General features: G+C 53.4%; 1 protein-coding gene across 5 annotated transcripts in view; it reads right to left on the bottom strand.

Annotated features, from left to right (window-relative positions):
* Window positions 1-27,361, bottom strand: part of GPR137B (G protein-coupled receptor 137B) — a 76,402-nt gene extending 49,041 nt beyond the window's left edge. Inside the window, exons 1-2 of one of the 5 annotated variants that reach the window (XM_019418933.2) lie at window positions 26,779-27,361; window positions 5,732-5,781 (exon numbers count right to left, since the gene is read on the bottom strand). In XM_019418933.2, coding sequence (XP_019274478.1) covers window positions 5,732-5,781; window positions 26,779-27,192 — 464 coding nt within the window. In that variant the 5' untranslated portion in view covers window positions 27,193-27,361. The remainder of the gene's footprint in view (window positions 1-5,731; window positions 5,782-26,778) is intronic. The other 4 variants (XM_019418931.2, XM_019418935.2, XM_019418934.2 and 1 more) reach the window with 4 other exon arrangements.
* Window positions 27,362-27,686: the final 325 nt, after the last annotated feature.

Raw genomic sequence — 27,686 nt, 5'->3', positions numbered from 1 at the left:
ATTACAGATAAAACTACAAGTTGTACCCTCAGGAAGGTGCCCTCGGAGCCACCCTTCCCTGCGTCCGGGAGGCCATGCGGACTGGGTGGGACAGCGCACATCTGGACTGAAGCCCCCGCGGAGCGCTCACTCCTCACGAGGACACGCTGAGAGTGAAGCGCATGGGCTCCAGGTCAGAGGAGGGTCTCAGGGGGGCACCAACAAGGCTGTGCTCGGTGACCCTGGGCAAAACCACCCCGTGGGAGCCTTAGCCTCGTCATCTGAACGCAGACTAAATAACACCTGCTTTGCAGGGTGTTGCTGAGGACTAAGTGTGTGTGTATACAAGGCTGTACCCCCCAAAAAAGTTATGGATGGAGGGGGGAGTCTGGGTGGTGCTCACATTGACCCGGAAACACTCACTACTGAGGCAGTATTCTGCGGCGATGCAAATCTGCCCAAGCATCTTGCCCGAGGCTGAACGGATGCAAAATGTCTAGGTCGCTGTCAGTTTTACCTTGTAGCTTCCCAGATCTCCTCACATCCTGGGTGACTGGTGCAAGGTCTACAGAAAGACTTCTCGGATTTACTAGAACCAAAATCAGCAGCCTCACGCTTATCTTCAAGACTGTCCATACCCTTCACTTCCTTCGGCAGATATGCAAACAAGGAACGGACCTGCTTGGCTCAAAACCAGACTGGTCTAACTGGACTACATTTGGAAATCCAAAAGATGGAAACCGTCGGCTCCAAGTGGTCTGGAAGCTACAGAATGACACCGGTGTCTTCAAGAGCTGTTACAGACCAGGACCCAGAATCCCGGACCGTAGTCCCAGCTCCGGACCTCATGGCACTGACGGGACCCACGGAGGGAGGGGCAGAGGGAGAAAGAGAGTGTAAGTAAAGGGTGAGGAAGCCAGACATAACTCAACACTGACCGTGTGGCACCCAGGGCAGCTGGTATGGGGTGCCTCCCTGCCACACGTTTCCACCTTGGGTTTGCAACCAAGCCTCTGCCACACCCTCCCCCCTTTCCATCACCCTGCCCTGCCCTCACCTGCCTGGCGTGACCCAGAGAAGAAGGGTGTGGGTGACACATGGAGCTGAGACGTCAGGCGAGTCTCTGGGCCACTCTGGGCTGCGTGTCCTTATCCGAGAAACAGAGGTGAGGATTCCTATTCTGCCTCAAAGAGCTGCCGTGGGAATCCGGCAGAAGGGTCCTGCCCCTTCTGGTTTCTCCTCTGTCCTCACCCCACGGAGCCTCAAGGTCTCACCCCAGCCTCTCCTATTGTCCACAGAGTCTTCACCTCTTCCTGTCATTCCTTCCTCTGCAGGTCCTCCCCTGCTGACCCCACGTTCTCCCAGGCCCCCATGACCCACTCATCAAACCCAAAGGTGCCAACTCTCGGCCGCCATCTTGCCCCACCTTCCTGGTGCTCCCTTGTCCATCACTCCACAGCCCTCACCTGCCTCACGTTCCCCCGTCTGAGCCTGCCCCTTGGATAGCCCCTGGTTCCTCTTCCTCCCCTTCCTCCCCCAAAGTGATGACATCCTTGGCTCTTTCCTCTACTCCCCGTTCCCTGGGAAATACGTTCACTCTTACACCTTCTGTACGACAAGGTTCATAAAGATCTTGTCTTGAGCCACTGCCCCCATCCTACGACCAGACCCACATTCCAAACAGCTGCCACCCTGTCACCTCAGACCGTGTCCAAGCCTAATTCCCGACGGTCCTCCTCCAGCACGTCTCTCTTTTCCTGTTTCTATGAAAGGCACCGTCATTTTTTTTGCAGACTCCTAAACTATAAAGATCTTCCTTGATTACAACCCCGGTTTACTGAGCTGTCAAAGTCAACAGATTCTTTATTCCTGCTCCCCGGTGTGCCCCCCTCCCCATCCTCACCAACCACGTGGTCCCATGCCTTCTGTCTAGAACCAACGAGCTGGTGTCCAGATTGACCCTCACCCTAAACCCCACCCTAAACCCTCTACTCCGCCACACTCCCAATCAGTCTACGGAGCCAGGTCAATCGGTGGGTGCCCCACATGCTAATTAAGCCAGTCTGTGTGTTGTCGTGAAGCCCACAGATGTCCCCATCTCCCCCTGTCTTTACCCAAGCTGATCTTTCTGCCTAAAACCTTCCTGCCCCGTAATTTCTATCCCGGCCTGCTCTGAGTGCTTCTAAGACCACCTGCCAAACAGAAACCTGTTATTGTCTTTTTTCTCTTTTTAATGTTTATTTATTTTTGAGACGGGGGGTGGGGAGAGGCAGAAAGAGAGAGAGAGCGAGCATATGAAGCAGGCTCTGTGCTGAGAGAACAGAGCCCCATGCAGGGCTCGAACCCACAAACTGTGAGATCACGACTTGGGCCGAAGTCTGATGCTTAACCGACTGAGCCACCCAGATGCACCGAAGCCTGTTTTTGTCTTAAATGAGCTGTGTTGTGAGACGTGAAACAATATGGAAAAAGTACTTTTGCTCCAACATTAAGGTAAAAGTCAGCTAAATCGTCAATGTGGTAAAACAACTCCGTCCTGGGAAATGTATATGAAAACCTATGATGGAAAACATCACTGTGTTTCCTCAGGGCTGGAGGGGGGTTATGTGGGGAGGAGAGTGGGGGAGCTCAGTAGATTTGGTTTCTTTCTTTCCACAGGTCCACATTCCAAACTTTCAATCTTTTTCTATTTTATCATTTTTTACAAAAAAAAAAAAAAGAACGCTTACAAAACTTCACTTTTCCTCCTGGGTCTGCAGCTCTGCAGAAAAGAGATTTAGGTGGTGGGCAGGGGTGCAGAACAGATCCTAGGGCAAATGTGTGTTTCCATGGCAACAACATTGTACACTCTCCCCCAGAATTACTGCCTTTCAATTCAAACCATAGGGTCAGGATAAACAGCCTATGATGAGAAAAAAGGCCAAAGGAGAAGAAAATCAGTGGGGCCCTGCATCTGGGAAGACGACTTTGCTCATGAACCCAGAGGGATCAGCTTCTGGCTAGTCCCCAAGCGCAGAGACGGTGAGCCTTTGAGGTGGCTCCTAGAGTCCTGCCCACATGGGCCTGGGGACAGAAGTGCCAGCTAATGCAACATGACAGAACTTTGCTACCTTGGCTACCTCCTTCGGGGAGGGGATGGCGCTAACAGATTAGAGAGCGTCGTTTCCATTTCTCTTCTTAGATCTCAGATTCCTTACAGAACCGGAAAAGCAAAGCCTGGCTCATTACATTTTTACTTACCAACAACAAAAAAAAAATCAAAGGTGGAGGGAAAACAGTTTAAAAGGCTTAAAGTCGGGGCGCCTGGGTGGCTCAGTCGGTTAAGCGTCCGACTTCGGCTCAGGTCACGATCTCGCGGTCCGCGAGTTCGAGCCCCACGTCGGGCTCTGGGCTGATGGTTCGGAGCCTGGAGCCTGCTTCCGATTCTGTGTCTCCCTCTCTCTCTGCCCCTCCCCCGTTCATGCTGTGTCTCTCTCTGTCTCAAAAATAAATAAACGTTAAAAAAAAAATTAAAAAAAAATAAATAAATAAAAGGCTTAAAGTCAAAGCGTTCTCGAGCACCCAGCCCCGTAGGTTCAAGCCCTGCATCGGGCTCTGCACTGACAGTGCTTGCTTGGGATTCTCTCTTCCTCTCTTCCTCTCTCTGCCCCTCGCTCCCTCCCTCTCTCTCAAAATAAATAAATAAACTTAAAAAACAACAACAACAACATCGAACTGCTATGGGAGTAGCTTGGGGTGAGGAGTTGCAACTAGTTCTAGACTAAGGGCTCCTGTTTCATTTCAAATGAGTCATGATTCAATTAGAAAAGCCAGTCTATTTACAAGCCAATGTATCAAAGCATCTCAAGGGATAAATCATGGCCTAAAATGTCTGCAGGGGCATCTGGCTTAAGGAAATGGGGAATCAAGCAGAGGAGACAGAAGAGATAAACGCAAATAACTCTGAGGATTTATTATTAGACCAGAGTTAACAGGCTTCTCCCACTGAAACCTTACCCTTCCCGGCTTCAAGAAACTCTTATGCCTTCTCCAGCCCAAGCATCGCATCCAGCCGGGTTTCTCCTGGTCTCCTCCCTTCATTTCTGCAAATCCCCTCCCACTGGAAACAGCCTATCCTACTGTCTGCACTTTGGTTCCAGAATCAAGTACAGTCCCCACACACTCGTCTTCTGACCGAAAGGAATCCCATCCCCCAAGTGCTCAGGCTGAAAATTTTCTGACCAGTGCTTTGGGATTTCACTTCGAGAAGACACCTTACTACCCCAGGCTCAACCAACTGCTTCCAAGACAAGACCAGCTCCGTGATCCAATCAGAACATTCTTCCTCCACCCCAATCTTCATCCATTCTTGGCTCCCCAGTCCCCAAAGCCGATCTACATTTCCAGAGTCAAGAGGATGGAGGCAGAGATTATGGGTGCGGAGGAAAGGCCAGGTACTTTGCTTCCGGAGAAGTTAACTTGGGAACTGCTCCTTTAAATGGTTCTCCTTATTATAATATTATATTAATTATATTATATTATATTATATTATATTATATTATATTATATTATATTATATTAGGTTATGTTATATTATATCATATCAATCATATCATATTACATTTACTATTATAAAACATTTATTATTATTATTATTATTATTATTATTATTATATTATAATAATAACATTATTTCATGGTGGACCCTAAAATCCCAGTTGAGTAGTCTGGTAGAAACATGCACAAAGTAGTGAACAAAGACATCAAGATGAGCTGAAAAAAAAGAAACGTGGCCAAGACTTGTCTCTTGATCTGAGTACTGTCGTATCACTTCCTCGATTTCAGTTTTCTTGGATATAAAAGGGGAGATCAAAATACGCACTTCCATGACCTTAAAAGTCCTCATCACAAGAAACAACAATTTTTGTAACCATGGATGGTAACGCAGGTTAACTAGACTTACTGAGGCGATCATTTTGCAATACACATATACCAATATCAAATCATTCTGTGGTACACCTGAAACTAATACATTGTATGTCAATTACATCTGAATAAAAGTACATCTTTGGAATTTTAAACAGAAAGCATTTATACATTTAAAATTATATATTTACGTAAAACCTAATAGGCACACATTTTTACACACTTTTCAAGGAACAAAGGAAATACATTCTCATTTTGATTCAAGGAGGTAACTGGCCAAAGTCGCCTTTTCAGAAACGTCCGCCCATGGCAGTGGGGCCCTCCTGGGCAAGGACATCAGAACACCGTATGCTGGCCTCACCCCTTCCGAATGCCTGGTCTCCCTTTCCCCCTGACCAAGTCTCCCATTCTTGAAGCCACTGGTTCTTTGCTGTTGGGGTGGAGGGTGTTGGGGTCACAGACCTCTCTGAAAATTTTGGGAAACCCATGAGCCCTCTCCACAGAAAAACATGCCTATCGACCTCTTCACGTAAACGTGGCATGTGATTTAAGGCATTTCCTTCCAGATTATGAGCCTCTCCTCTCAGCTCAGCACAGACTGACTTCTTCCACAAAATTCCCATGACTCTCACAGTGCACAGAGCCCAAGGCAGAGACTGCTCCTGCTCCTGAACAACCACTGCTTTGCCTGATTCTGTGAGTTTTTGTGTTGTTTAAGGACCTCTTTACAGAGTGTTTGGTTCTCAAGGACGAGGACCACATTTCTGCCTCACGGTGCCCCGCCGAGTACTAACTAGTCAAAAACATATTTGCTGGACGCGGATGGAAATTCCCCCGGGGTACTTACCGGTATTTGAGTAATTCTGGAGAATATTTTGACTTGGCTTTGAAAATCACCTGCAATGACAGAACAACATGGCGGGTTGGGGGATGCGATACATTGACACCAACAAACCAACATCATCGCTTGAACGCCCCTTTCCCTTTATACCCAGGTGCCGGGGCACAGCTTCTGAAATGCAGACATCTGCTTTGTGAGAATGTTTGTTAAGCTAAAGATTTTTTAAGCCATCCATACAATTTTCAAGACAAAGGTATTTAAAAATGGTGAAAATGGGGGTGGGGGGACACCTGGGTGGCTCAGTCAGTTCAGCATCTGACTTTTTGTTTTGATGCAGGTCATGATCTCATGGTTGGTGAGTTCGAGCCCCGCAACGGGCTCCATGCTGACAGTATGGAGCCTGCTGGGGGTTCTCTCTCTGCCCCCAACCTTGTTCTCTCTCTCTCTCTCTCTCTCAAAAGTAAATAAAACTTAAAAAAAAATTTTTTTAATGATGAAAATGGTAAAAAGGGGAGAAAATGTAAAGGTATTACTGGTCTACCAGTGCCAAGTATTTCTCTTATGATAAGATTCATATTTGAAGGGCGCCTGGGTGGCTCAGTTGGTTGAGCGGCCGACTTCGGCTCAGGTCATGATCTCACAGTTCGTGAGTTTGAGCCCCACATCAAGCTCTGTGCCTGGAGCCTGCTTCGGATTCTGTGCCTCCCTCTCTCTCTGCCCCAACCCACTTGCATTCTCTCTCTCTAAAAAATAAACATTAAAAAAAATTAATAAAGACTCATATTTGAGCCCATACTCCCGCCAGAGATAAACAGTCTACCCTTACCCTTTATTAGAATTTTCACTGGCACCAAATTCATGCTGTCTGAACATAAGCATCCACGCACCCAGGCCTCACACTTTGCAGCCCACTTTGTTAATGTCCCTGGTCTCTAGAAGCATCAAACAACCATTATCTATAGGAGAAAGGTCACGTGTTGGGAATTCACCACAACTTTTGCGTCCTGCACAATTGCTAATGCGTCCATGCAGGGTGCAGCGGCCGTCCTGGCAGAGACTCTGAGAGGCGATGAGCAGAGAAAGCAGGCGGCAGCTCCCTTCAGCCCAGCCGTGACACGGCCACGACACATAGTGCGCATGCGCGCAGGGGCTTCGGGGACAAGCTCGGGCGGGTGCCGGGTACCGCGCGGAGCTAGGACACTGCAGCACACGAGCTCATGCCCTGGCTCTCCTGGACCCCTGGTGTTTGCAGGGCGGGGGTGACTCTGGGAGAAGGGAGGGTATGGGAGAGTAGAGAAGGGGGGACCCTTTTCCAGGGATGACCTTGCCGTGGATGGGGAGTATGGGAAGCCCCGCATTCCCCGCTACCGAGCGACCCCTCTGCACCGAGCTCCCGAACATGCTCTCCAGCTTCGCAGCTCTCTTTGTACTTGGGACGTCTCGTGGATTTTGCTCAGTTCCTGAAAATATCTAAGGGGCAGATACGTTGCCAGAGCTGGAAAGAGTGAAGGAGGGGCAAAGGGAGAACGGGGTGGGCATAGTTGGGGGGGGGGGGTGCGGGGGCAGCTCTGGGATCTGAGAGGTCACACAGGTTAAATATTGCCCCCCCCCCCCCCCCCCCCCGCGAACCCCCGGGTCTGAGGAAGACGCAGTGAGAAATCCGTTTGCAAGAGGGATATCTGAAAGTAATCCCAGGAAATTCCTCGGTGGATCCCAAGTGCCTGGCCAAGTCTGGGGATGCAGATGTCACAACGGAGCCTCCGTGATGGCTCTAAGGGCCAGTTCCCAGAACACGTATGCAATTTCCCTCTGGGAGCCTTCTAAAAGGCCTTCTTCTGAGGACCTTCAGTAGTTAATGCCCTCTCTCCACCACTGTGGAAAACAGTGTAGAAATCCTCCAAAACATTAAAAAAAGTATCATACAATCCACTAATTCCACTACTGAGTATTTACCCAAAGAAAACAAAAATACTACTCTGAAAAGATAACACGCACCCCTATGCTTACTGCAGGATTATTTCCAATAGCCAAGATACAGAAGCAACCTAAATGCCCACTGACAGATGAACGGATAAAGAAGTGGTATGCATACACAATGGAACATTTCTTGACCATAAAAAAAGCATAAAATCTTGCCATTTGCGACAACATGGACGGACCTATAGGGTATTATGCTAAGTGAAATAGGTCAGAGAAAAGAGAAAGACCAACACCGTGTGATTTCATACAGATGTGGAATCTGAGAAAGCAAAACAACAACAGACAAGCAGACTCTTACATGCAGAGAACTTGGGGTGGAGGGGGGGATGGGCAAAATAGGTGAAGGGGATATTCAGAAGTATAAGCTCCCAGTTAGAAAATTAGTAAGTTACAGAGATGAAAAGTACAGCATAGGGAAGACAGTAAATGAGGTAATAACGTGGTATGGGGACGGTCACTATGCTCGCCATGGGGAGCCCAGAGTAGTGTACAGACTTGTCGAATCACTATGTTGTACTCTGGAAAACTAACGTAACATTGTGTGTCAACTATATTTCAATTACAAGAAAAAAAAAAATCACCCAGGGAACTTGTTAAAGATGCAAATCCCACAGCCCCACCCTTACAGGTGCCAACCTGCTGGGTCTGGGGAGGGGCCCAGGAATCCGCATTTTAATACATTCCCGACCCCAGGTGATTCTGATCCAGCTCGTCCAAGGACCACCTCCTGAGAAAAAGTGCTACTCTTGAATAGCTCGGCAATCATTAATTTAAAACACACTGGAAGAGGGCGCCTGGGTGGCTCAGTCGGTTAAAAACGGCCGACTTCAGCTCAGGTCATGATCTCACGGTCCGTGAGTTCGAGCCCCGCGTCGGGCTCTGTGCTGGCAGCTCAGAGCCTGGAACCTGTTTCGGATTCTGTGTCTCCCTCTCTCTGACCCTCCCCGGTTCATGCTCTGTCTCTCTCTGTCTCAAAAATAAATAAACGTTAAAAAAGAAAACAAACAAAAAAAGAATAACTTTTAAAAAAAATAAAAAAAATAAAAAAATAAAACACACTGGAAGAGGCCACCACGAGAATCACACGACACTGAGAGGTATGATGCAAAGAACAAAGATCAGGGGATGCTCAGGGCCCGTGGACAGCCCCCCAGACATATACACTCCTGCCCTCCCTCAAGTCTCCAATAACAGGCTGCCAACGGGGACCCTCAGGCACAGACTCTGTATCTGGGGGAGGAGGGACCACACCTGTTCCCACAGGCTTTACAATCAGCAGAACTACCAACCCTCCTTTTAAAACGCATTTTCAGGTGGCTCAGTCGGTTAAGTGTCTGACTTTGGCTCAGGCCATGATCTCATGGCTTGTGAGTTCGAGCCCCGCATCGGGCTCTGTGCTGACAGCTCAGAGCCTGGAGCCTGCTTCAGATTCTCTGTCTCCCTCTCTCTCTGCCCCTCCCCCATTTGTGCTCTGTCTCTCTCTCAAAAATAAACATACATCTAAAAATATAATAATAATAATAAAAATTAAGAATTCATAGATATCAAAGTGTGGAAAAAACCACAGTATTTTTTTATGAAGTTTATTTACTTATTTTGAGAGAGAGAGAGAGAACGAGTAGGGGAGAGGCAGAGAGAGGAGGAGAGAGAGAATCTCAAGCAGGCTCTCCACTGTCAGAGGAGAGGCTGATGCCAGGCTCAAACTCACAAACTTGGACCCTGAACCAACTGAGCCACCCAGGTGTCCCGAAACTACAATATTTTGAAAAAGTGCCTGACCTTGTCAAGTCAATTGCAAATATTTTTAACGTTGTGCCACACTTAGTGGGGCTTGGTCAGCGGCAGGTAACTTAGGCCTGAGTGACTCAGTTTACTCGTACACACCAGGCCTATCCCGGTGCTCCCGGGCATGGCCCAAGGGCACTCCATGGGATAGCGTCCCCCGGACGGGGCACGACTAGGTGGTCGCATCCTGTGGACTCCGCTCTGTGCCAAGTGCCTTCAACAGGCCTACAGCTGGAGGGGAGACACCCAGAGGAGACAAGATGGGACGCAGACCAGAAAGAGGCTCTGGCCTCAGCGGGTCTGAGCGCAGGGAGCCAACATGCAAGCCATGGGCTCCAGCGGTGGGCACCTCGGCCTCCTCTTGTCTCGCCCGGAGTACTGCCCCCTCTGGTCCTTGCAGCTCCTGGTGGCTCAGAGACAACAGGAGGGAGTCTGGGTGGATCAGGGTCAACTCAGGCGAACAGGGCTCCCTGCTGCTCCCGCCACCAGCCAGTGCTGGGTCTTCAGGCTGGATGCGCGGGAAGAGTCCCCACCTGCCCACCTGCCCACCTTCTTTACAAACCAAACAGACGTTTCTCAACTTCCCACAGCCCCCTGCCTCTGTAGCTCGCCTGCATACGTTCGTAGACTGCATAGAGTCAGGTGCGGGGGGGACTGCCTCCGAGGCCAGCCTGGACCCCAGAACACCCCTCTCGGAGCGTGGTGAAGGGCGGCGTGCCCAGCCGCGACCATCAAAAACTCGGTCCAGGATGCAAGCCTCATAAGCAGTCACACGCTTTGCTCCAACAGTTCCGCTTCTAAGAAATTTCCTGGGAGGCACAGCTTTCCAAGGTGTTCCCACAGAACTGAGAATTCATCAGTGTTAGGGAAATAAATGTCACGGGATCAAACACATTTAGGAACTGCTAGGCTAAACAGTTTTTCCCTGCAGGAACGTCCCAGAGTCTGGAAAAGACTCCGATCTGCTGTAAATCTTTGAGCAAAACATACGGTAGGCAACAGTTTTCCAAACTTACTTGGCCACGTAAGGTCTTCTGAATGAGTGTTCCAGGGAAAAGAGTTCGGGAAAAGAGTTCGGCACTAAGCATGGACTGTTCACTGCAGACTTAGTAAGAGTAATGATGGCAATAATAATAGTCACAACAAACAAGAAGGAAGGATAACTTTTAAATGATACTCAGACTTTTTCCCCTTAAACACAGAGAGCAGCCAAGGAGTGCGCTGAGCACGGGGACCCGTGGGTGAGGGGTTCCACCCTGAGGGACCACAGAATGACTTGTGCAATAAAAGAGGGGGAAACCCCACAAAACTCAAACTCCCGCCTTGCCCGGAGGGACAAGGTCATCACCAGGGAAAGGCACAATCTGATCGTAAATCATCTGATCCTCTCTAAACTCAAAGCCAAGGTGATAACCACATCAAAATACAAGGCTTGTCCATGATTTGTAAAAACTCAACCCGCTGCTGACAATTTGTGATGAGTGTGTGCCTCGAATGCAATTGAATCTAGTCAAGCCATGCTGAGAACATCTTCCTTTATCCTTCAAGTTAATCCTCCAAAAGTCAAGTTCCTTAAAGCTGTATTTAAATTCCTGCCATTTTAAAGCGCAATATATACGTTCCATTATTATATACCATCCCCCACACAAGTACACACACATACACACGTGTGTATATAAATACACGTACGTGTACATCTTTTACAGCACAGTTTCTGCCTCCATTAATGAAAAGTGCATAAATGTCCGGACCAAATTTCCAGCAAAATAAATCCAAACTCTTCCACTCACCCCTAATCTAATCTGTGCTCCAAGAGACGTCATTAAAGGTTGGTTAGTGCCCAGAAGTGGAGCTAAGCATTCTGGGTAATCCCTGCTCTCTGGCCCGCCAGGGATCCCTTATCAGGCTGCCCATCTCCTCCAGGCCACTGCTAGCTCCCGCTGACCTCGGCAGGAACTCGGTCGGGAGAGGAGACAGCTCCTGAAGGGCAGGCACACAAAGATTAATTATCCTTGCCTATTTTATGGTGCTCCTGACGGCAGAGGCCCTGCCTGCTCAGTACAAAGCCAGACCCATAAAATCAGAGAGGAGGAAGTCAGGGACTGTGTGAATAGCTAAGGAAAATCTGAGACCAGACAAAAATCCGTGTCATTCCCGCTTTCAGATTGATGGCGTTCACATCAGGTCACCTGACATGGCGCACGGAATCCGGACTCAAGAACTGTAAGATGGAGAAAAGTTGGTCCCTGACCTCCAGAAACTCACAACCAGACACAGACATGCCAGTGATGTGAGGAGGGCAGAGGTGTGGAGAGGCATGAGTGATTTGAGGGGGTGTGAACGGGTGTAGGGAAGTATAGGGAGGTGTGAGGGGGTATGAGGGGTGTAAGGAGGTATGAGGGGGTGCGAGGGGGTACGAGGGGGTGTAAGTGGCTATGAGGAGGCAGGATGTGGCACGAGGAGGCAGGAGCAGACCTGAGATGACATGAGGAGAGGAGGACGGCCGAGGGGGGCACCTTACAGCTCCGGGACGGCAGTGGCACAGCGGCAGGGCTGGGAAGCAGCAGCCCGTGGGCAGGAAGGCACGTGTGTCCCCGGGTGGGACATCACAGAAGGTGTTCACCGGGGGAAATGGACATGGGAGCTGTGCTTTCAGGGGGCGGGGGGGCAGCAGGGATGATGAGAATCGGGGTGGGGGCAGCAGGGGGACGAGAAGCAAAGGGCCCGCCGGGGGCTTGAGAGGGGAGGTGAAAGTGAAGGCAAATCCAAGGCAGAAGGCAGGTAATTGGTGACCCAGGTCTGGGCATCTGGGGAGACACAGGGAGCTTCAGGCTATAGGGGTCTCCTTAGGAGTGGTAACAGTGTTGTAAATCTCACAGGGCGGTGGCCGTGTGGAGCGGGTTGTGTCCCCACCCAAGTGCAGGAGCAGGAAGGAAGCAAGCAGCAGGCCAAGACAGGGGCCTGGGGAGGGGACAGGCCACGGGAGAGGGGCCTGGGGAGGGGACAGGCCCCAGGGAGAGGGGCCTGGAGACAGGAGGTGTGAGAGAGAGGCTAGATGATGGGGGGTGGTGGAGGGCACCCTCAGAGGGAGGCCCATGGCAGGGAAACTGAGACAGGAAGGAGGGGCCGCATGGTGTCACAGGGACAGCAGGGGGTGGTGGCCCCGGGGGACTGTGAGGTCTGGCTAGAGCTCTGATGAAGGGAGAGCCCCAGCTGCCTCTTGGGGAATGAGAAGGGTGAACGAAGGGGTCAGGTCTCCTTTCCCCGACATCCCTTTGGTGTCTACACAGTCGGTGAAAACACCAGGGTTTTCAGGGGGGCCCCATGGTGGTGAGGGCTGGGAGGACAGGGTAGGGCAGGAGCACACAGCTGCTGCCCTGGAAGGTGGCTGCTCCATCACAGAAATACAGTGTTTCCCATCGCAGACGCCCCACGGGCTCAGCATCATTCTCACCACTGTAGAAAGTCCTGCCCAGAACGGGTGCCCACGGGAGGAAAGCTAGCGGACTTTCCCAAGAGGTCATCTGGGGTTGCGGACGTCACTGCGCAAACCTGCCTCCTCAGATTCTGATTTAAGACCCAGTTCCAGGTAGACATGGGGTGAAGCTGGAAGTTGTCCCCCAGTTGGCCCCTGTGGCTGGGGCAGAATGTGACCCCCCCATCCACTATGGGCCCTCCGAGGTCCCCTTGGTAACCCCAGGCCCTTTGCATCACCTTTCAGATGACGCAGGAGGGCTATAGATGACGTACTTGCTTGGACAGAAGCAGAAAGGCTCGAGAGCGGCTGCTGACCTCTGCCTCCTTCCCCTGGTAAATTACAGTCCCTGACCCTCTCACCCACCCCGCTCGACCTTTTGAACTCCTGCCTACTTTTCCTCCTACTGACTCAAGTTGGCATTTGCTGCCTTACAATCATTTTTCCTAATGTCACGTTGGCTGCTTCTGGCAGAAACTCCCCATGCTACTCTTTGCGTGTAGGACGGTCTCCCTTGTGCATTCAGCGAAACTAAACAAAAGCTCTCTGGCCCCAGAGGAACCGTCTGCGACGACCGACTGAACTTCCAAACGTGCACTTGATTCAGAGTCTCATGCAGACATCCCGCCTGATGAACTCCCACCAAACACGACCTGTGTCTCCGGGGCTCCATATCCCCGGAAGCTCTGCCGCTTGGAAATGAACACGCAGGGCGGACACCCCCCAACTTTCCCACCCATAACAGCCTCCAGACCCCACCGCCCCAGCTGCACCCCGGATCCTCAGTGCCTGGGAGAGTCTCGCAGGAACGGAGTGGGGCTGACACTGTGTGCACCACGCAGGCTGAGGTCGGAAGAAACCAGGAGGTCTCTCTCGCTCACACACGCACTACTTTTAAATGCATGTAGGCACGTTCATTTGAAAACTTCGCAAACTTACGGCTGTTTAAGCTTCATTACAGAATATGTCACGTATACCCAAAGAAGTAACACAGCCAATACTCATGTACCCACCACGCAGGTCAGGCCACCTGTTATGACCTGCAAGGTTTGCTCCAGGTCTGTTTTATTTTTAATAAATCAAAAAGATAAACACGATGCTCCCAGCATCTCTCTCCCCCACTCTGACCCCTCCCTCCTCTGCACAGATCATTGCTTTCTGAATCTAGCATTACTATACCCAGGAGAGGTTATACTTTTACTATGTAGGTAGGTATTCCCAAATAACACATCGCATATAAATAAATACGTACGTGTCCACAAAGTAACACGTATCACATATAACGAATACACAGTACCTTCTTGCCTGGTTTTTCACTTCATCTGAACACGTTACCACCTTCCCTACCTTTGTGCAACTTCTTTGTTCACCCGCTGTGACGTGTCTGCAACATTCGAAGGCTGAAACACACACCCTGCTTCATGCATTCTCCCTAGGGCCGGGTATCCCACTGTCCACAGGCCACAGCTGTGTGTCTGTCTCTGGCACAGAGACATGTAAAGCTGGTGAAGAGTGTGGACTCGCGCTGGCTCCCCTGGACTTGAATCATGGCTCCACTAATTATCAGCTGGGTGACTTTGGAAAAGTCACCTAACCTCTCTGTGCCTCATGTACCGCATCTGTAAAATGAAATTAATAACAGTGCCCACCTCATAGGTTTCTGTGACGGTTAGGTGGATTAACACACACACATACAGCACTTAGACAACCGTGGCCACCCTGCAGACACTGTGTGTTTGCTACCCCCTGCTGCTGTTACTATTGTTAGTCCTTGTGTTATGTTCTCAAGCCACGATTCTAAATGCACAACTTCTAAACTGTGGCCACGGAGGCTTTCTTGACCATAAAAGGAACTTTCACACTTGAAAAGATTAGGAACCATGACACATTCGCTCTTTGCTCTTATTAAGGTCCCTCTGTGGTGCCCACTTCCTGACATATTGGGGAAATTATGCAAACCCGGGGGCCTGTTCTCCCCAGGTGACAGTCATTAGTCAGCTGCCTCAGTGTTTCCCCATGCCGAGCACCCTCATTCACCAGAGCAGGGTGACAGGACAAAGTCCCTGAGACCCAAATGTGGGATTTCTCCCTTTCTGTGGCAATCCTGGAGATGAGCAAAAGACAGCTCTAGGGAGATCAGCTGTTCAGGTCTGCTCTCTATGAAAACAAGGGCAAGCACGGTGTCTCTGTCTTTGCAGAGACTGTCCGTGTCTTTATTTTTTTTTTAATTTTTAATTTTTTTAACGTTTATTTTTGAGAGACAGAGAGAGAGAGACCCAGTGCCAGCGGGGGAGGGGCAGAGAGAGGGAGACACAGAATCCAAAAGAGTTCCAAGCTCTGTGCTATCAGCGCAGAGCCCGATGCAGGGCTTGCACTCACGAACCACGAAATCACAACTGAGCCGAAGTCGGACGCTTAACTGACTGGGCCACCCAGGCGTCCCGCTGTCTGTGTCTTTAAAGCCACAGAACCCCATGAAAGAAAAAGGTGTATGCTGTTCGTGCCTTGTAATTCTGGGGTGCGGTAGCCTGGAGGCAAGGTGTGCTCCGTCTGGGTCCTGGGCTGGCCAGGTTGTGAGGGACCCGCAGGGAGGTGACGGGGGGCCAGGGTCAGGTCTCCACCTCCCCAACGCCTGCTTTTGAACTTGGCAAGCTCACGGCCCCAGGAGTGAGTCCTGCTCAGCCTCACGCTGACCTGAGGAACACGGGAGCCCCCAGCACCAGGCAAGCTTCTTTCCTACGTGATCTCAGGACCGACAGTGATGCTGCCTCCCCGTCTGCACGTCTGTAAAGCCCAGAACTCCCTGCAAGTACCGACAGTGGGTCGGTCCCCTGAGAGTCTGCTGTGCTGTCCTGTCCTGTCCAGCGGACCCAGAGCCACAGATGCCTTTCCGGGCGTCTGCGCGTGCATGCACGTGCGTGTCTGTGTTACCCCCGCAGCCCGACTAGGAGCTCTGCGCGGCAGGAGCCGGGCCTCACACCTAAACTGCCCCCGACACTCGGCCCTCCTCTGAACGGCTCGGGGAAAGGCCTCACCGTCTCTACCTGCCTCCTCCCTTCCTCTCCTGTTTGCACTTCCCACTGGTCAGGCCGAGTCTGCTCCGTCTCTACCCCTCCCTGTCCTTCGTCAACACAACCTCGCTTCCACCTGACAGTGCCCACACCGGCCAGGCCGCTCCAGAAGGCTCCGGGCCCCACACTGATTAAGGCAGGCTGGCAGGCAGCCCAGGAGGGGCAGCGGTGCCCGGGAGCGTGCACCTCTGTCCGGAGGCCCTCCCCTGACGACGCACCGAACCCTGGCCCTCAGTTTTACCGCCTCTCCTTGTCGTCTGTCACCTGAGTATCTGGATTCAGGGGCGCAGCTGGCCAGATGGCCGTGAACCTGCTTTGCTCAGCCCCGAGGACCCCTCTTTACCTTCCGCGTCTATCAGTGAGACAAAGTCCCAATATCCACGAAGGTGCCTTCTACCTTTAAAACTCTAGGACTTGGCGCCTGGGTGGCTCAGTCAGTTAAGCCACTGACTTTGGCTCAGGTCACGATCTCACGGTTCGTGGGTTCGAGCCCCACGTCGGGCTCTCTGCTGACAGCTTAGGGCCTACAGCCTGCTTTGGATTCTGTGTCTCCCTCCCTCTCCGTCCCTCCCTGTCCTCTCTAAAATAAGTAAAACGTTAAAAAAGAAAGAAAGAAAGAAAAGAAACTCTGGAACATGAAGTGCCTTTCTGGAGGGCAGCCTGCGTCCTCCGCCCCGGGAAGCCCACCGTGACTGCTGAGGCCTTGCGTCCAGGTGCACATGTGCCCCACCTGCAGGGGAGGAAGGAGGTGGGTCCCACAGCCCCCAGCAGCAGAGACCCACCCTGGCCTGCCAAGGCCGGTGGGCAGAGGCCACAGGGAGAGGCGGCCTCCCTCCCTGTGGGACAGGCGGGGACTGACAATGCGGATCGGCCTCCCTGGCAGGATTCTCTCTCTTCAGCCTCATGTATAGGAATGACCTTGGCCACATAAGGCGCCATTATCGTTACTAGGTTTCTGAACCACTCCCCTGGCAACAGAGGCCATTCCCGATTTGCCAGTCAAGGCCCTGCCTGTAATTGTTCCGGATGTGCTGAAATAAGTAACACCTCGGCAGCACGGAGGCCACTGTGTCCAGCACGGGAAGCTCAGCCGGGGGTTACCGGCCGGCCGGGCCCAAAGGCTCCAAGAAGGCAGGTCCCCGCGCCCCTCCAGTGCACCACGTCTCGCTACGCCACGGATCCTTGCAGGAAGGTAGGCAGAGCTACAGAATAGGTTAGCGGTGAAAATGCCTCGGGGGTTCCCCCCACAGAACAACCTTCTGCCTCAGAAATGAGGAGGATCCTGACATTTCCTGGGAACTCTGGCCCTTGCTGGGGGCAGTGCGGTACCTGCTACTGACTGCCAACTTGCGTTCCCCCAAATTCACGTGCTGAAGTCCTGCCCCTCAATGTGATGGTGTCAGCAGGGTCCTCCTTCAGCGGACCCCAGAGAGCTCTCTCTGCTCTCCGCCAGGTGGGGACTCAGAGGAGTCACCATCTGCAACCAGAAAGCGGCTCTCGCCACAGCCCGGCCACAGCGACGCCCTGATCTCAGACTCCCAGCTCCAGAACCGTGAGCAGCAAATTTCTGTCAAGCTGCAGAGTCGGTGCGGTTCTGTTCCTGCAGCCTGAGCACACGAAGACGGCAGAGACGATGCTCCCTGCATCCTGCCCGGAGACAGCCGCCATCCGTCTGTCCTAAGAAAGCAATGCCGTCTGGCAGGGAGAAACGGCTCACGGGGAGGGCGGCCTCGTGCTCCTGGAGCTGCCCCCCCCCACCCGGGCTCACCGCTCACCGTGGGACACGGGGCGGGGCCGACAGGGACCAGGATGGGGAGGGACAAACCCACATCCCATCAGAAACAATGAAAGGAACTGAGAATGTCCCACCCCAAGTGGACAGGACCCGGGAGGATACATCTGTGAAGGGCTGTCCTGGGAGGAAGGACTCTATCTGTTCGGCATGACCCCATGGGGAGAAATGGGAGCTAACCAGCCATCCCCCCCAAGAACCACCCTTCTGTCCCGATACTGCTCTGGGCCCCAGGAAGCCGCCACCATGAACAAACCGGAGCAAACAAGATTTGCCCTACACTTCAACGGTAACAAAAGCCACTGGTTCAACCTTCTGTTGGAGACATCCCACTTTGCGTCACCGCTGTGAGGACTGTGACCAAGTAATGTGGGCCAATGGCACGAGAGATGTTCGTCAGGTAGTCTGCTTCCCCCTCAACACCAAGTTCCTTCAAGGCAGGAGCCATGTTCGACCTTAATCTTGTCTACACGGCATCTAGAGAGTAACAGGTGCTCAGAAACACGAGACCAGGCAACCCCAACGTCCATCCACGGAGGAAAGGGTAACCATCCGTGGCAGACGCCCACAACCGAGCATTATCCAGCCTTGAAAAGGAATGATGTCGTGGGGCACCTGGATAGCTCCGACGGTTAAGCGTCCGACTTTGGCTCAGGTCATGACCTCGCAGTCGTGAGCTTGAGCCCCAGGTCGTGCTGTCGGCTGTCAGCGCTGAGCCCACTTCACTTCCTCCGTCCTCCTCTCGTTCTCTGTCCCTCCCCCACTCACTCTCTCTCTCAAAAATAAAAAGACATTTAAAAACTTTGAAAAAGAAAGAAATGATGTCATGATACCAGCTATGACGTGGATGAACCCCGAAAACATTATGCTCGGTGAGAGAAGCAGGCACACCAGGGCACTTGCTGGGTGATTCCTCTGATGAGAAATATCCAGAACAGGTCAACTCGCAGAGACAGAGGGCACTCCGTGGCTGCCCAGAGAGCTCCTACCCGATGGGTTTGGAGTAATGGAAACATTCTAGAATTAAAGAAAGATGACAGCTGCATAGCACGAATGGCCTAAATGCCACTAAACAGTACACAACACAAATTAGTTGTATGTTATGTGCAGTTCACCTTAATTTTATTTTTTAACGTTTATTTTTGAGAGACAGAGGCATGAGTGGGGGAGGGGCAGAGAAAGAGGGAGACACAGAATCCGAAGCAGGCTCCAGGCTACAAGCTGTCAGCACAGAGCTCGATGCGGGGCTCGAACCCACGAACTGCGAGATCATGACCTGAGCTGAAGTCAGACGCTGAAGTGACAGAGCCACCTGGGTGCTCCCCACCTTAATTTTAAAAACATACCTTGTTGAATGAATGAAGTGAATCTCTGGGTTCCGGTGCAAGGGTGTGTGAAAGCTGTATGTGGACACAGCTTTGTGCTTGTGCTGTCCCCTCACGACAGGAGTGCGGCCCTGACGGGGGCCTAGCCACCTAGCCATGGTGGGGGGGAGGGGTTGTGGAGGGGAGCTGGTGGTGTTCACATTCTGCACCCTTCTCTCCCTGTGACCACCGTTCGTGCACCATGCCTGATGGACGACACAGCCCCCAACAGCAAGCCCAGGAGAGCATCGTTGAGGCAGGTGCAGCCCGGGAGCCGATTCCATTGCATGTGTGCAATTTTACTCCGTGGATCACGTTTAGCAAGTATGTCTGCGATTAAAGGGGTAGAGAGCCGATGATGTCACAAGACATCGAGCCGGTCGAGGCCCCTCATCTGTCTCTCCCCAGCCCCTGGCAGGGGAGGGGAGAGCGAATGATGCTCTCTAACCATGAGACATATGAAAATCCGAGTCCATTTCCGATGGGTCCCAGCAAAAATAACAAGATAAGGATGGGGCGGGAGCTTGGTGGTAAATGCTGGGTTTGTTCTAACCTCGTCCCAAGGACCAAATGCAGCCCGCGGTCTGTTTTTGTATGGCCTGTGAGCTAAGAATAGCTTTTACCTTTTAAAAGATACATATATATATATATACATATATATACACACACACACACACACACACACATATATGTATATATATATATACATATATATAAATAAAAGAATACACAGCAGAAACCGTATGCAGCTCAAAAGGCCTACAACACTGACGTGCGCACCCAGCACCACTTCCTTCCTCGGGGCCCTCCACGCACAAATTTGAGGAAATCAACCCACTTGTAGAGAAAAACCACTCGGCCTCAATCTGTCCCCACTGGTTACCAGACTCCACACTTCAGCCCCAGGATAAATAAACGGTAAAATATTTACAAGCCTTTGCAAACCTCCGTGAATGCCAACGTGCCAGGTATGGTCTGAAATTGTTTGCTGAGGCTATTTCTGTCCCGGGAAAACCGACCTGCCGGAACGTCAGGGCTGAGACAGGCCCACAAACCAGGAAGAGCCTCTTCTCTCACTGGAGCTGCAAGAACAGGAACCGACGGCCGACAGCAGCGCTCCAGATCACATGATGTGTTGTTCTCGAAAACCGAAGAAGTTCAGGGTGATGTCACGGGGGTGAGCAGCCTTTGAGCCCGTCAGTGTCTGTCGTCTAGACAGCCCGGCCCTCACTGCCCAGCCCAGCACCTCCAGGAAGAGCCCCTCCCAGGCACTGGAAGCCTCAGGCATTTAGATGGGGGACACATGAAAGCCCTGTCCTTGGGGAGGGCACCCGCCACCCTCCCCGGGAATGATACCCACCTGGGGACAGTGCTCTCTCCCTGCCTCCACCCCCAACCCCACAGGCCCTGCTCATCTGACCTGGGGAAAGACAGGGAGGAAAAAGATGCCACAAAACCCTGTAGGTAGCAGGGTGTGTGGGACCCAGACCAAAGCTCCCGGTGGGGACAGGAGCCGCAGGTCTGGGCTCGGTGCACACGGATGAAGCCGGCAGCGCTTGGGTCGGACTCTGCTGTTGGGAAATCAAGGCTTCGTGGTCAGTGGGGTTTGATTTCACATATACCGTGTGAGTCTAACCATTCCCAGGAGCGCCGAGGGCATTAATGAAATATGGTTCACCTTAGGTCGGCACCAAAGCAGTAATAATGGGAGCAGGGAGAATTAAAAGCTTGTGCTGCAAGGAGAGATCTTGGAAGCCAGGCTGTGGAATTAGAAGCCTTCTTCCTGGGGGAAATTTTTAGAAAGCTGGGAAGCTACTTCCTGGGAGAGGCTGGTGCCGGGCGGTACACAAGGTAAATAAGGAAACTTGTCCTGGGCTCTGTGTGTCCATGCCCTCGTAGAGGCACATACACAGACATATACACAGACGCTTACACACACACACACACACACACACACACACAGGAAGACATGCAGGTACATACACACACAGAGGCATGCACACGGGCACGCACACACAGGTACACACAGAAAGACATGCACACAGATGTACACACACACAGGCATGCACACAGGTACACACACAGCTCTGGAGGCTGTTAGTCCACTGACTGACCACAAGGAGCCTGTGCCAAGGACAAGGAGATCATGGGTGCAGTGCACAGAGGTGAGGCCGAGCGTATGCCCTGCCTTGGTGTGACGGGTCCCAGCTTTGAAATAAGGTACCTGGGGGCTGTGAAAGGCTTGCCTTGTGTGTTCCTAAGCTTCTTACTTCTTCATAATCACCAACAAGCCTACAAGCGTCCCCCCGCTCAACTCCTGGATCAGGGCCTGGCACACAACAGGTATTTAGTAAATATTTCTTGATTAAATGTGATAAGACTTGTTTCTTCCTAAGATCAACACCTCCCTTTTCCTGGTGGGGGAGGCGGGGGGAGAGAGGATCCCTGGACTCGATTCTGGCTGCCTCCTGGCTTCCTGTCAGCAGGGCTGAGGACAGGGATGCATTTTGAGTTGGGGGTCGTGCGTGCACCAAACACAGGCTCACAGGTCCTAGGTCTCATCCCGGCTCTTCACGCCAGGCTGGGTGACCCTGGACAAGTCATTAGAATTCTCCTGGCCTCGGTCGGCTCACCTGCAAAATGAAGGGCCGGGCGGCTGAGCCTCCCACTCTCCCCGGCTCCTGGCTCTTCCACACTCTCCCTGAGGCCAGGCCATGCGCCACGACCGTATTACAAACACAAATGCCGCCACGCGGTGGTCAAAATCATTTCGGTGACCCGATGGGGTGATAAAAGGAGAGCCAGCACTGGGGTGTGGTCCCTGCCGCTAGAGGCAGAAAGAGGACCTTAACTGAGGTGCAGAGAGATGCCGCACAGACAGTATCTCCTTTGACCTCCAACCAGGGGGATGGGCACCATGGTGGCCGCTTCCCCAGGGAGGAAGGTCAATAACCGGCCACGGGAGCCACACTCGGGGTGAAGCCAGGATTCGAACCCAGCTCTGCCCAGAGTCCCTGCTCCTTCCATTCCCAGTGATGCCTCCTGATTCATAGGCCTTTACTGGCACATCACGAGCCCCAGGCCCCCATGATGTGCTCCGACACCCACCACGGCCCCCAGACCCCCAGGATGAGCCCCGGTCCCCACGGTGACTCCGACACCTCCCATGAGTCTCAGCGCCCCGCCCCCCCAACCCCCCTTGCAGCTTCCCAGCTGCCCCGTAAGACGCGCAACGGTCCTGGCTCCTGCCTCAGCCTCCATTAATCACACCACATCTCCCCCCACCGAGAGGGCGCACCTCTCCTTTTCCTTCCTCAAACCACCCTACTGTGATGGCAGGAATCTGTCACCGGGCTCAAGACAAAGCTGTAGCAGCAAGAAGCTGAGCCCCCTCCACCCAACCGAACTCAGGGACCCCCAAGAGTCTGGGGTCCAGACTCGTAATTCCCAGTGAGAATGGCTGGAAGACACAGCTGCCCGGGGACCACCGAGCCCACGGCCACACCACCACGTCTGCAGACAGACCCGCCCTGCCCAGGGGCTGCCCTGGCCCAGGAGCTGGGGTGGGAGGCACCGCGATACCTCAGCCCCACGTGCCTCGGGTGTCAGGGTCCTGCTCTGATGGAAACCTCTATGTGAAGGGCAAATGGAAGGGCAAATGGTGCTAGGAGAGCAGGCTCTGGAGGAAAGGCCTCGGTTCACGCCTCGGCCCCACCCCTTCTGAGCCAGCAAGGAGCCGAGGGGGAGCTTGGTGGGGGCCGGCACGGCTGCTGGGGCCCGGAGCCAGAAACGAAAGGTACTCCGTGCTCCGTGTTCCGAAGAGCGCCCCAGACATCTGGGCCGGCCGTTCACACCCTTCACAGGGCCTGCTCAGAGTGGGCACAACCATCACTACCACTAGCCGACTCCCCACCTTCCAGGCCATATGACAGGGCAGAGAGTGGAGACGAGGAGTCCTCAATCAGCCTGCCGGCAGGAGGGCAGCATTCATGGTGGAAGATGTGACTGTCGCCTCAGCTCACTGGAGACAAAACTCCAAGGGAACTGCTCAGGGGGATCAGGAAGCAGGGGACCTGGCCACCCTGCTCCCCGGGCAGGAGCCGCGCTGGGAACGCTCAGTCCCAAGAGGTGGAGACCTGAGAACAAAACGGGTTGTGGAGAGAGTCCTGCCAGAGGCCAGCCTGTGCCATGGAGGTCTGAGGACACCAGGGACTCAGGAGCAGCACCTGCCTCCACCTGGGACCTGTGTGGGTGGCGGGGCCCCCAGGCGGGCAAAGAGAGGAAAGGGGCAGGTGGGGGCCTGGGAGGAGACCTCGTGTGGGCACCAGCCCATGACCTGTGTGGCCCCACCCAAAGCCAGGATTGGACGAAGGGGGGCGGGCAGAGGGGGCCAGGACAAAACCAAGTCCACGATGTAGACATGACCACATGGGCACATGGCAGGGTTACCCACAGAGCCAGAGGTGAACAAGCTGGAAGTGAACAGGCAGGGAGTCACTTGAGACAACCCTGTCCACGCCCCACCCCCCCACCCCCACCTTGGGCCAGTCCCAGAAGAGCCAGATTCCGAAGACGGAAGGGGAGAGACTTAAGAGTGCAGCCCCTGAGGGACCGGACCGCGGCACTCGGATGGTCAGGGCACCTCACCGGGTGCTGCACAGGCTGAGTCTTCACCTCTCCGACCCTCGGAGGAGAGAGTAAGAAGATCCTTCTCACGGGTCATCAAGGAGGATCCACAGACACGTCACTGAGCCCCAGGCGCAGGGCCAGACACAGATGACAACGACAGTAAAAACTTCCTCCAGCTCCAGAACCACCTTCCAGTTCCTCCCCAGGCTTCTGCCACGCCGGTCCCCTGCCACTGCCCTCTCCTTCCCAAGCAGCCTCCCAAACTGCCCCAAACCCACCTCTTCTCTGAGGACTCGGCTCCCACTCAAGCCTCCTGAAGCTTAAGCATACGCTCCCCTAGATCCCTGAAGTCATTGCTTAACTGTGTGGTACACAGTACATTTTGTGTCTCCCCAGCCAGGTGTTCGCCCTCGCAGAACAGGTGTCACGTACGCAATAGGCTATGTTCTCCCAGAAATACTGTACCACACGGGACAGGCCTGACACTCAGATGTCAGAAGTGTGGGTGGGTCTCCCGGCTCTTCCGTGCACTGACCATGTGACCCTGAGTGAGTCACTGAACCTCTCTGACCTTCCCCAAAAAGGGAACACTATCTGAGGACTGCCGTGAAGCATAAGGCAAACCACTCAGAACTGTGCCTAGCACACAGTAGGCGCTTCTTAATTATTTCCTGCTACCCCTCCCCCAAAATATGATGTACTTGTTCTGAGATGGGACCGGACAGCAGGAATTCTTAAGGCTCTCTCTCCTGGCAATTCCAGTGGTTGAGAACCTTGTCTAAGAGAAGGCACATGGAGGAGGGGGGCACCTGCAGGGCTCAGTCAGTTAAGCGTCAGACATCAGCTCAGGTCGTGATCTCATAGTTCATGGGTTCGAGCCCGGTGTCGGGCTTTGTGCTGACAGCTCTGGAGCCTGCTTCGGATTCTGTGTCTCCCTCTCTCTCTGCCCCTCCCATGCTCATGCTCTGTCTCTCTCTGTCTCTCTCTCTCTCTCAAAAATAAATAAACATAAAAAAAATTTTTTTAAATAAGAGAAGGTACATGGGAGGGAAGAGGAAGAGAGTGACGTCAGAGCTGGGCGCCGAGCTGAGCCCCAAAGGGTGACTCCCTTTAGAACTCCCCAGAAATATCAGAGCATTTGTCAGGAAGCCAAGGGATGGCTCTGCAGGGTCTCGGATGCCAGCACGGAGGCACCACCTTCCTCCGCCAGCCACCCTGGATATATAAAGGGGAAAAAGAGACTGGGAAGATATAAAGAGGCCAGAGCTTGAGGCCTCTTGGCCTGAGCAGCTCTGTCTGCCTGGTCACTCTTTCCCTCACTCAGCATTTACTTGCCAACCAGCAGATGGTGCAGAAACTGTGGCCCTGGCCCTAATCCAGCCGAGCGGAGGATTTGCATGTGATTAGCAGAGAGCTGTGGCACTGCCCTACGTTTCCCTTTTCTTTTTTTTTCTTCAAAAAGGGGCACAAACGATCTCAGTACAAAACACGATCGCTGTCACAGTGCTGAGAGTAACATCAACCCATCTGACTTTTGTATCTTGCAGGAACTATCTTTTTCTGATCCCACTAAAAAGCTGGAGTAGTCTGCAACGTAGCCGACTGCCTCAACCAGTTTGGGAGCTTAAAAGTAGTAGCTGGAGAGATAAAACCCACCACTTGTGGGCTGGAAAACAGGGTGCTACATAGAACATATCAGCAGACTTCAAGTGTGGATCCATTTTTATAAGGTTATAACAGCTACTAAATGGTACATGTGCTATTTTGCAGTCAGAACGTATTTCCACCAGATTTCCAGTCATGGGCTGCTTCTACCTTTTCTGGCCTTTCTTTTTTTTAATCAATGGCATTTTCTTTAGAGAAACAGGGACGCTGTGAAAAGGAATGTAATGCCTGCTTGCACAAAGCCTCTGCCCATGAGAGAGCTCTTAAATCAACAGGTGACATGGGCAGAGTCCTAGTGAAAATGCATGCTTTAGTGCTCGGAAAGCTAATGAGAATCAGAGATGATGGTGATGGCATTGTGCTATTAAACCTTTATGCAATTCTTTACACGGTATTTGCACAGCACTTTACAATAGCTGTCCTTTTCTCAAGGCAGCCGTCACAGCAGCCAAGTCGATTCACATGGTCTCCCATTAGCTTATTAACAACATGCCTCATAAACTGGTTCCTCTGTGCCCGTAAAAGAAACCCAGTAAACTTTATGGCTTTTTCTTGGGGGCCTCTCAGACCGGCTCAGACAGCAAGCCCGACCTCCTGCCGCAGCAGCTGGGGAGCTGGGTGTAACCCCAGACTGCTGTTTAGCAACCCTGTGAAATGAATTAGTAAACTCTAGTTCATTCAAGAGGGCTCCTAAGCTGGAGATGAAAAACATCTTACCCGAAACGGGACAATCCCACCCCGCCATCACTCAAAAGAAAAAAAAAAAGAAAAGAAAAGAAAAGAGAAAAAAAATCGGCGTCTGGCCCAAATCTGGAGGCCAACATGCGGATGACCTTTCCAGGCTCAGAGTTAGGTGCCCTGGGATGACGGGATGGAGGAGAAATTCTACAGTTCAAGTCTTCCTGGCGGACACGCTTCCCACGGTACCGACCCTGATGTGTGTGTGAGGGAAGATGCGGCTGTGTCCGGACAGTGAGGGCCCGACACCCACTGGACCATGTTGAGCCAAGGGCAGAGACAGACGTGGTGGCCTCCGGCCCTGACTTCCTTTCGCTTTCGCCTTTTTTTGGGAATAGGAGGGCGATACCTGAGAGAATGGCCTGCAGGTAGGACAGGGCTCGGGTGACCCCAGCCCAGTGCCTTTTCCCATACACTGTCAGCCCTGGGGCTCCGTGACCGCCCCCTGGCAGCCGTCGCCCCGGCATCTGGCGCCGAGCAGGGCGGGGAGCCACCTGCCAGGTGAGCGCCCGCCCAGGTGCCTCCCGCTCGCGGCGCTGCGTTCCGCGACTCACCTGCGTGAAATACAAGTTCATCAGCGTGAGGGTGAAGAACTGGAGGCACACGGGAAAGCAGTAGAGCAGCCAGAAGACGAAGGGGCTGAGCGCATTGGCCGCCACGAAATCTTTGAAGTAGAAGGAGAAGAGGACCGTCCGCAGGGAGGCCCAGAAGAGGCAGAGGAAGAGGAAGACGCTCTGGTAGCTAAGCCGCTTGTGGCGGTAGCGCAGCACCAGCCAGAGCTGGACGTAGATGAACACGAAGAGCAGCGAGTAGAACACGGTGTAGACGATGGTGAGGCCGAGCTTCACGTAGGGGGGCACGGCCGGGGTCAGCGTGGGCGGCAGCGAGTCGTTGCGGAGAGGGTCCCACGGCGGAGCCTCCATCGGGCCGGGGGCGCTGCAGCGGGGCCGGGGGCGCTCGGGCCTCATCGGGGCTCGCCGCCGCCGCCGCCCCCGCGGGGGTCTCCGAGCATCGCGCTCCGCCCGGAGCCCGGCGACTGGAGGAAAGAAAACAAGCCGCACTTCCTCCCCCGGCACCACATGATTCACTGGGGCGGCCTTTGTCTGCGATTGGCAGCGCCGCGCCCGCCGCCCCCGCGCGCCCCTGCGCCGCCCCGCGCGCCCGCGGGCGCCCACCCCGCGGCCCCGAGCCGCACGCCCTCTCGCCCCGCGTGGCCCCGCCCCGCCCCCCGCACTGCGCGTCCCCGGCGCCGCCCCGCCCCCCTCCAGACACCGCGCCACTACTCTGCCCCGCCCCCCGGCTCCGCGCGACGCGCCCCGGCACCGCACCGCCCCCTGTCCCGCCCCCGCCAGACGCCGCGCCGCGCGCCCCAGCACCGCACCGCCCCCTGTCCCGCCCCCGCCAGACACCGCGCCGCGCGTCCCAGCACCGCACCGCCTCCTGCCCCGCCCCCGCCAGACAC

Source organism: Panthera pardus, unplaced genomic scaffold (assembly GCF_024362965.1).
Source record: "Panthera pardus isolate Hobbes unplaced genomic scaffold, ASM2436296v1 HiC_scaffold_22, whole genome shotgun sequence".
NCBI classification, from domain to species: Eukaryota; Metazoa; Chordata; class Mammalia; order Carnivora; family Felidae; genus Panthera; species Panthera pardus.
The sequence above is the reverse complement of the archived record's forward strand: the minus strand, read 5'-3'. Positions and strand labels throughout refer to the sequence as shown.